The sequence below is a fragment of the Xenopus laevis genome, chromosome 9_10L (genome assembly GCF_017654675.1).
Source record: "Xenopus laevis strain J_2021 chromosome 9_10L, Xenopus_laevis_v10.1, whole genome shotgun sequence".
Taxonomy (NCBI): Eukaryota; Metazoa; Chordata; class Amphibia; order Anura; family Pipidae; genus Xenopus; species Xenopus laevis.
In genome coordinates, this window is record NC_054387.1 from 15,961,989 (window position 1) to 15,972,726 (window position 10,738).

Genomic DNA, 10,738 nt, shown 5'->3' on the forward strand with positions numbered 1-10,738 from the left:
TACTGGATACACATCTAGATTTAAGTTAGTAGACACCATATGTCCTGCTTTTTGAATTTCTTCTATTTTTCCTACACAAGTTGTGAATTTCAAGCTGTACCTTTGCTCCTGTGCTCCAAACGTTTACTTTGACTAGGGGAGAAGATGGCTGATCCTGAAGGGATGATCCAGTGATGAAGATCTGGAAAGATAAAATTATATTAATTAATAAATATAGCTATTTAGGTGATAAAGAGCATAAGCATTCAACAAAACTTAGTTCCCACCTAGGCAGAAGGTATCTACCAACAAGGTGACCAGGTATTAAATATATACTCCAAATCACCTCCCACCTCCAGAGTCCCTTCCTATTTCAATGATGTGCAAGGGCAACCTAAACAAGGAGATGGCCATGTTTTGCAAACCTTGATGCATAGGTTCCTGAATGCCATGCTGCTTGTGCCAGTGAGGCCTCCAGAGATAGGTGGTTTCAGGAGCTGGACCAGAGATAACCTTCAAGCAAGACAAGATGCTCTGTTTTTTGCACTTTGCGCCTCAACCCCCTAATCTTTGCAAATTCAAACAAATCAAAGGTATTTTTTGTTTCAATTTGAAGCAAATTTGTTGAACTTATGGAGCATTAATGTGGTTAAAATCAGCCTGGAGTTGCTTTGAAGAGGAAATATGTGGGTGGAGTCCTCTTAAACCAAAACAAATATAGAGGAAATTGAATTATAGATGGTCAATAAAACTGTTGTCTTGCTTTGAAGTTAACTGACAGTAATGTGTATGAATAACAGGGAATAGGAAACACAAACCACAATGAAACGGGAGAAATAATTCCAGGGGTGTGGATTAAAGAAACCGTATATTTGGATCTTCTATAGACAAAAAAAAAAAGAAGTGGACTAGTCTCATTCCATCGACACTTAAGACATGAACATGTCAAAGTAAATATATTCAGAAGGATTCTTGTTCATTGACAATTTTAATAAGTGTAGATCATTATCAAACAGAGCACTTTAATATGTATGGAGCCAAAATAATGGCCAAGGAATTTTATAAAACTGGTTGGCTTTAAACCAGTGGTTTAGGACATTGATATAGGCAAGTTCTTGGCTTCAGTACATCATAATGTGAATTGGTTGAAGAACCAGTTGAGTGAGACAGTTTAGATTTAGTTTATGGGATAATTAGTAACCTGTATTAAGTTAGAGCTGTTGAGGTTATATTATTTATTCTTACTCCTTGGATGTTGCTCCCAATGGCCTCAAAGCAGGTGCCTATTTTGGGATTGCATGCTTGGAGGCAAGTTTTGGTTGCATAAAGAACAGGGTGACTTCCAAGCAGCACCTCCTGTAGGCTGCAAGTCCATATAGGGGCTACCAACACCCTTACTTGGCAACCCTGGGAAAGATTTTCATGCTTGTGTTGTTCCCCAACTCTGTTTATATTTGAATGTGGCTCATGGGCAAAAAATAAAAACAAGGTTGGGGACCCCTTTTCTTAGGCCTTCAGGAAAGCAAATTTCACTTGGCAGAGAAATATTATATTGCAAATCAGAAATGATGAAGCTTTTGCAAATAACAGCAAATCACCTAGAGTTCAGCGCTAGGATGCTGCCGCAAAGGCTAACAAAAAAAATGTTATACATAAGAAGAGGCTTTACTTCAAGGGATGCAAACATGATTACGTATCAATCACTGGTCATACTACATTTATACATTAGGGGGTCCTTCATCAGAACAAAAAAAACAAACAAGAGTAACCAAATTAATTAAGGGAAAGGATAAGTAAAATGTTTGGACAATCGGGTCAGTTTAATTTAGAAATTAGCAACAGTGTTGTCCTGTTATAACTCTCTTTCCATTGGTTCACTACCAAAGGAGGAAAAAAAGGAAGCAAATGGTAGATATTGTTGTAAAATGGGTTTTTGTAGACAGAGCATTTTTCCCAGTAAGGGATTGTCTTGTTCTAGAAGAAGGTGAGAACTGCACTTTGGGAGGAATAATCAGGGGTCAACAAATTACAATCCAGCAGAAGACAAAATGACATTATTACATTGTATTATTGTCTCTGAACATCCCCCAAATCCAGAGGTATCTTTCCATCTATAGCCAGCCCCCAGCTGCAGCACCACTTCTCCACCACTATTTCAACTGCCAATGCACCATAACTGCCCACAATGTTATATCAGCAGATGAAACACTGAAACCTGCAATAGTTACTCCACTGGGGACATTGGTTGGGGCTGGTGGAAATATGGGGGTATATCTGTGCCTACTTATTATACAGTTACATTATGTGCATATATGATATGGGGGTTACACTGTGACAGCGGTTGGGGTAAAGATGGGGGTATATCTGTGCCTATATATTATACAGTTACATTATGTGCATATATGATATGGGGTTACACTGTGACAGTGGTTGGAGGAAAGATGGTTATATCTGTGCCTATATATTATACAGTTACATTATGTGCATATATGATATGGGGGTTACACTGTGACAGTGGTTGGAGGAAAGATGGGGGTATATCTGTGCCTATATATTATACAGTTACATTATGTGCATATATGATATGGGGTTACACTGTGACAGTGGTTGGAGGAAAGATGGTTATATCTGTGCCTATATATTATACAGTTACATTATGTGCATATATGATATGGGGGTTACACTGTGACAGTGGTTGGAGGAAAGATGGGGGTATATCTGTGCCTATATATTATACAGTTACATTATGTGCATATATGATATGGCGGTTACACTGTGACATTGGTTGGAGGAAAGATGGGGGTATATCTGTGCTATATATTATACAGTTACATTATGTGCATATACTGTATGATATTGGGGTTACACTGTGACAGTGGTTGGAGGAAAGATGGGGGTATATCTGTGCTATATATTATACAGTTACATTATGTGCATATATGATATGGGGGTTACACTGTGACAGTGGTTGGGGAAAGATGGGGGTATATCTGTGCCTATATATTATACAGTTACATTATGTGCATATATGATATGGGGGTCACACTGTTTCAGTGGTTGGGGGAAAGATGGGGGTATATCTGTGCCTTTATATTATACAGTTACATTATGTGCATATATGATATGGGGGTTACACTGTGACAGCGGTTGGGGTAAAGATGGGGGTATATCTGTGCCTATATATTATACAGTTACATTATGTGCATATATGATATGGGGGTTACACTGTGACAGTGGTTGGGGGAAAGATGGGGGGTATATCTGTGCCTATATATTATACAGTTACATTATGTGCATATATGATATGGGGGTTACACTGTGACAGTGGTTGGAGGAAAGATGGGGTATATCTGTGCCTATATATTATACAGTTACATTATGTGCATATATGATATGGGGGTTACACTGTGACAGTGGTTGGAGGAAATATGGGGGTGTATCTGTGCCTATATATTATACAGTTACATTATGTGCATATATGATATGGGGGTTACACTGTGACAGTGGTTGGGGGAAAGATGGGGGTATATCTGTGTCTATATATTATACAGTTACATTATGTGCATATACGATATGGGGGTTACACTGTGACAGTGGTTGGAGGAAAGATGGGGGTATATCTGTGCCTATATATTATACAGTTACATTATGTGCATATATGATATGGGGGTTACACTGTGACAGTGGTTGGAGGAAAGATGGGGGTATATCTGTGCCTATATATTATACAGTTACATTATGTGCATATATGATATGGGGGTTACACTGTGACAGTAGTTGGAGGAAAGATGGGGGTATATCTGTGCCTATATATTATACAGTTACATAATGTGCATATATGATATGGGGGTTACACTGTGACAGTGGTTGGGGGAAAGATGGGGGTATATCTGTGCCTATATATTATACAGTTACATTATGTGCATATATGATATGGGGGTTACACTGTGGCAGTTATTGGAGTGGGGGGAAAGATAAGGATATATATGTTACTATATAATATACAGTTACAGTAGAACAGACAGAACCACTGGTGTGACCTGGCTGAGATCTCTGTATTTGCCCTGGGGTATTTTCTACTAGAAACACAGAGAGACAAGAACAAACAGGGCTGCAGCAATGACCTACGGGTGAAGCCAAACACTCCGATGTTTATTACATGCCTGAACCTGAATACTCCTCAGTCTACTTTCTTTGTTACACCACTGAGCACTGGGCTAGGGGTCATTATTCCTAACCTAGAAATGACATTGACATATTGCCATTCAAGGTCAAAGTCACTTCTGCATATTTGTGTCTGGGGAACTGAAACAAATGATACCCACTGTGTTACCCCAGAGAATCCAATTGAAGAAAGCTCTTAGTTTGTTGGGGGATTGTGGGATTTGTAGTTTCTTACCAGTGCTTTATATAATGGCTTTTTCTGTTATTGCAGTTTAATTGTTTAGTGGGGATAGGATTTCAAGTTTTGGATTCCTGGTCCTTTAATTGGTTCCTGTAAAACCTGGGGATGAGGTTACTATGCCTTTGGAGAGGGAGAAAGTCATGAAATATGGTATTTTAGGAATTCAAGCTCACATTCTGTACCTGGACACCATAAATCTATAGGGGCTGGTGAGAAGGTGTCAGTACTAAGCATTGAGCTTGGCTTCCAAGTAAAATTGTACTCCCTGTGCCCCCTTCTAACTACCCTGGGTATTACATATAATGTATGTACAGTATGGGGCACATTTACTTAGCTCGAGTGAAGGAATAGAGGAAAAAAACGTTGAATTTCGAATGGTTTTTTTGTCTACTTCGACCATCGAATGGGCTACTTCGAACTTCGACTATGACTTCGCATCGAATGATTCGAACTAAAAATTGTTTGACTATTCAACCATTCGATAGTCGAAGTACTGTCTCTTTACGAAAAAACTTCGACCCCCCTAGTTCGCCACCTAAAAGCTACTGAAGTCAATGTTAGCCTATGGGGAAGGTCCCCATAGGCTTTCCAAGTATTTTTTGGTCGAAGAAAAATCGTTCGATTGATGGATTGAAATCCTTTCGAATCAAATGAATCGTTTTTCGTTCGATCGAACGAATAGCGCTAAATCCTTGACTTCGATATTCGAAGTTGAAGGATTTAGCTTCGACAGACGAATATCGAGGGTTAATTAACCCTCGATATACGACCTTAAGTAAATTTGCCCCTATGTGTTTATAAGGCAGCCACTTTGTTTCCACTGGATGTGGTGTCTTTCCCGTAGATTATTAACCCTATGGTTCTGCTACTGTACCTCGTCCAAGGTACGATATCGTCAGTATAAACGTGTAGGGTAGAACAGACCAGGTTTACGCAGTACTTTGCTGCAAAATTTGCTTTATTTTACACTCCACTCTAGTGTCAAATTAAGGAAATTTTGCAGCAAAGTACTGCGTAAACCTGGTCTGTTCCACCCTACATCTTTATTAGCCAGTGCTGTGCCCATCATTACTATGTTACAAAGATTAAGGGGCAGATTTAATTTGAAAAAAATGTAAAAATTCGAATAACGAAATTTTTCAGGTACTGTCTCTTTAAAAATTCGACTTCAGATATTCGCCATCTAAAACCTGCCAAATTGCTGTTTTAGCCTATGGGGGACCTCCTAGAACCTATTTGGAGTCAATTTGTGGACTTTGAAAAATCGATCGAATGCTTTATTCCTTCAATTCGAACGATTCGAATTCGGCCGAATAAGGACCTGTTCGATCGAAAACGGACCTATTCAACCAAAAAAACTTCAATTTCATTTCGGTTGGTCTTTTCGAATTTAAATTTCAAAATTCAAAGTTTTTTCAATTCGAAATTCGACCCTTGATAAATATGCCCCTAAGTATAACTAAAGTAAATGAAGGCATAATGGTGCCTGTCATGTAGAGCTTGCAACCTACTGTAAGTGGCTGGGAAACATACAAACACTAATACATCTATAAATACAAATAAAAAGAGAAGGCACGTTTTGGGTATACAATTTTCTTTACCCTCATACTGTACTGCCTAAGGGAAACAATATGGCACCTCCTTCCCATAGAAGGAATGTTCTGGGTACACATAAGCTATAGCCTCATATTGTACTGTTTAAGGGAAACTATACCTCCCATATGTATAAATACAAATATACAGAGAAGGAATGTTCTGGGCACACAATAAGCTATACCCTCATACTGTACTGTCTAAGGGAAAGAATATGGCACCTCCTTCCCATATGTATAAATACAAATATACAGAGAAGGAATGTTCTGGGCACACAATAAGCTATACCCTCATACTGTACTGTCTAAGGTAAGCAATATGGCACCTCCTTCCCATATGTATAAATACAAATATACAGAGAAGGAATGTTCTGGGCACACAATAAGCTATACCCTCATACTGTACTGTCTAAGGGAAACAATATGGCACCTCCTTCCTAAATGTATAAATACAAATATAGAGAGAAGGAATGTTCTGGGCACACAATAAGCTATACCCCCATACTGTACTGTCTAAGGCAGGGGTCCCCAACCTTTTTTTACCCGTGAGCCACATTCAAATGTAAAAAGAGTTGGGGAGCAACACAAGCATAAAATAGTCCCTTGGGGTGCCAAATAAGGGCGGTGATTGGCTCTTTGGTTGCCCCTATGTGGACTGGCAGCCTACAAGAGGCTCTACTTGGTACTATACTTAGTAATTATGCAATTAAAACTTGCTTCCAAGCCTGGAATTCAAAAATAAGCTTCTGCTTTGAGGACACTGAGAGCAACATCCAAGGGGTTGGAGAGCAACATGTTGCTCGCGAGCTACTGGTTGGGGATCACTGGTCTAAGGGAAACAATATGGCACCTCCTTCCCAAATGTATAAATACAAATATACAGAGAAGGAATGTTCTGGGCACACAATAAGCAACTCCTATACATATGGTTTGCTAAATACCTGTTACAATATAAATGTGCAGTGATAATTTAAAGAGCATGTATGTACTAACAATTATTTGTTAGACCAATAACCTTCCTCAAAGATGAGATACCCTCCCTATTTAGCAAATACAGCTTTTGAAATTAACAAAATCCAAATCCAGATTTTATCCAGTGGGTCTTGTTATATTCATATTTAAACCTGGACCTGGCGAATTCAAACCACTGTCAGGTCAGATTGAGCACCAAAAACACCCCAATTCTGGAGGTACAGAAGAACTGCTTATTCAGTTTAATCTGCCATATCAATTGATCCTTATGAAATTATTGTTCTTTTTGCCTGATCACTTGCCTAATTACTATAGGCAGTAATTATAATAATAAAAATGTTGCAATCCTAAGAAATATTTCAACTTTTTTCGGAATTCAAAATAAAAAAATATATATTTTCTTACCAAAGTTCCCAGGAAGATTTGCAGTTTAATTGTTCCGTTCATGGTGAAGTTGTATGGCAGCGGCAGGGAGAAGGGGATAGAAAAGAAGCAGATAAACTTGCACTTGGATTGAGATTCTTTTCATGCACATACACATCCCCAACGTCCTGTAATGACACCTTGCACGGTGTACAGTAAGGTAAGAGACTACCTGGGCAGGTAGGAGAGGTGTCATTTTAAAGAATTGTCCATCCCACCTCCCCCTGAGGACAAGGCCACACCAGCTTTATAGAACTTTGTTTATCTTGTTCTTCTTCTGAGATCTGTATAAATATATAGACTTTTGTGTCCTTGTAGAGGGAAGTCTTCTTTCTTTTGATGTCTCAGTTGTTCTGTCTTTCTCCTATAATGCAACAGTCCTGTCCTGCTTTATGGCTGAGATTCTAGCTATCTGTATAATAGAGCATTCTGTCCCAGTAGCTGCACAGATACTATCTGATCCCCATTGTAAGCAGCAGTCCTGTCCTGCTTTATGGCTAAGATTCTAGCTATCTGTATGACAGAGCATTCTGTCCCAGTGGCTGCACAAATCCTATCTGATCCCTATTGTAAGCAACAGTCCTGTCCTGCTTTATGGCTGAGATTCTAGCTATCTGTATAACAGAGCATTCTGTCCCAGTGGCTGCACAGATACTATCTGATCCCCATTGTAAGCAACAGTCCTGTCCTGCTTTATGGCTGAGATTCTAGCTATCTGTATAACAGAACATTCTGTCCCAGTGGCTGCACAGATCCTATCTGATCCCCATTGTAAGCAGCAGTCCTGCCCTGCTTTAATGCTGTTACAGAGGAATATTAAAGGAGAAGGAAAGCTCCAAGACAGTTTATTGCCAACAGATTAGCCACAATAGTGCAAGCTAGAACACTATATTTATTCTGCAGAATGCTTCACCATACCTGAGTAAACAGCTTTAGACATGTTATCTGTTTGTTTAGGATAGAAGCTGCCATATTAGCTTGGTGTGACATCACTTCCTGCCTGAGTTTCTCCCTGCTCACTTAAAGCTCTGAGCTCAGATTTCAGCAGGGAGGGAGGGAGGAGCAAACTGAGCATGCTCAAGCCCAAGCCCTGGAGGTTTAAGCTGAAAACAGGAAGTCTGATACAGAAGCCCATGAGTACACAATAGAAGGAAAGAAATGCTGTGTTTCTTTTGACAGAGGACTCAGAGCAGCATTACTTTGAGGGTTTACTGGTGTATTTATATAGACCTTTCTGATAAAGCTTACTTAGTTTTAGCCTTTCCTTCTTCTTTAAGGGGAAGGCTATAGGTACAAATGCATAGCATTAGAGTACACTGGATATTATATCCAATACACTAAGTACATCCTCAACACTTCTTAGGATTCCATGTGGCCTCCAGCTATGAGGAGTAAAGATCTTTAATCCCATCCATGGTCAAGGGTCTCCAGCACTTTAAGGACAAATAAATGAAGTTGTAATAGTCCATTAACCTTTGCCTGGAAAACTCAAGTGTTGTGCTTTACTCACCTTGCTACACAGAGATGGTCATGGATACTATAGAAAGAACTGAGCCAGGACATGTGTGTGACAGCAGTCATATTGTTTTACACTGAATTTACACTGTGTGGGACAATAGTCTCCCTCTTTAGGATGAGAAATAGTGATGGGCGAATTTGCGTCTCGTTTTTGACGCCGGCGCCCGTTTTTGACGCCGGAGTCCAATTTTTTCGGGCGAATTTTCCCATCACTAATGAGAAACCATGGGGATGATAATTATTATGCTCATGAAAATATATGGGGGGTAAACACTAAGAGCGGAGGGTTACAGTTCTAAGAGATGCTGGGGGCTAAAAACTAACCATAGAGATTATTTTCCTTAGGAAGAGATATGGGGGAGCTAAATTCCAACGGTGGAAGATTATAGTTCTTAGGAAAAGATACCGAGAGCTAGATACCATGGGGCAGATTTACTAAAGAGCAAAGTGGTTAACGCTAGTGACAATTTGCTACCATTGCTACCCGCAGGGACATCGCCAATAAACGAACAGGAGCCAATTCGATGTTGTTATCGTTCATTCGCACTCTATCGCCAGCCGACTTTTCGCTCTGGCAATTGCTCATTAGTCTGCAAATTCAATAAAGTTACGTTACCTCTTTTGCCAGAGTTGATTTCACCACCTCAGACCAGGCGAAGTGCTAAAAAGCAGCTCGATCTTCCTCAATCTTCTGTCACTTCCATCATAGCCTGTGTGCCGAAAATGCATTAAATTTACAAAAACGCTGGCGCCTTTTCCTATTTTGAAGCAGAATTGGCTGCAAAAATCCTTACAAACTTTTTTTTGGGTAACCAGTTTTCTCCAGACATTTAAAACATATGGAACATTAATTTTACAGTGGGCTCATGTGTAGGGCATTATATTAACTCTCTTGTCTTTATTAAGGTTTCTTGGAAATTTGTAATAAAAAGTGGTAACTTCAAGCATTTGCACCAACATTTATAATAAAGACGTCCATACAACTTTAAATTACCCGCCGTATGCAAATTGACCTAATCGCACGATCACTAGCGAATTTTTTGCTAGGCTTAAACAAACGCTAGCGCATCTTCGCTATGAAATGCTCGCACTGCCGAAGTAACGCTAGCGAAAAGTCATCAGCGTTCGGTGCCCAGGGCGCAACTTCGCATATTAGTGAATTAGAGTGAATTATAGTGGTAGCGAATTCACGCCTGGCTAAGTGGTGCGACGTGTGGGAAGCGGTCGTTGACTATCCGAGGGGCTTTCAGAAAATGTGCACAAAGTAAGAATGGATCTGCTTCTTGCCCAGCACCCCCACCGAAGATAAATCTCTTGTTTGTGTAACAATCTGTAAACAGAGGTAAATACCCAAACACTTAAGTACTTGACCACTGTTGTCTGTACAACAACACTCTCCCCAAATAAATGCCATAAAACTATGGCAGCATAGGTATTCCCCTGTACTAAGCACAATTCAGCAGGCACAGCCCCCTAAGTTTGCTCATAGTCTGTACTGAGAGATCCCATAAAACTATGGCAGCATAGGTATTCCCCTGTACTAAGCACAATTCAGCAGGAACAGCCCCCTAAGTTTGCTCATAGTCTGTACTGAGAGATCCCATAAAACTATGGCAGCATAGGTATTCCCCTGTACTAAGCACAATTCAGCAGGCAGAGCCCCCTAAGTTTGCTCATAGTCTGTACAGAGAGATCCTATAAAACTATGGCAGCAAAGGTATTCCCCTGTACTAAGCACAATTCAGCAGGAACAGCCCCCTAAGTTTGCTCATAGTCTGTACTGAGAGATCCCATAAAATGATGGCAGCAAAGGTATTCCCCTGTACTAAGCACAATTCAGCAGGAACAG

General features: G+C 39.9%; 1 protein-coding gene across 1 annotated transcript in view; it reads right to left on the minus strand.

Annotated features, from left to right (window-relative positions):
• LOC108700933 (cadherin-like protein 26) overlaps window positions 1-7,591 on the minus strand; it is a 32,831-nt gene extending 25,240 nt beyond the window's left edge. The window contains exons 1-2 of the mRNA XM_018234981.2: window positions 7,354-7,591; window positions 101-181 (exon numbers count right to left, since the gene is read on the minus strand). Coding sequence (XP_018090470.1) covers window positions 101-181; window positions 7,354-7,395 — 123 coding nt within the window. The 5' untranslated portion in view covers window positions 7,396-7,591. The remainder of the gene's footprint in view (window positions 1-100; window positions 182-7,353) is intronic.
• Between the last annotated feature and the right edge of the window lie 3,147 nt (window positions 7,592-10,738).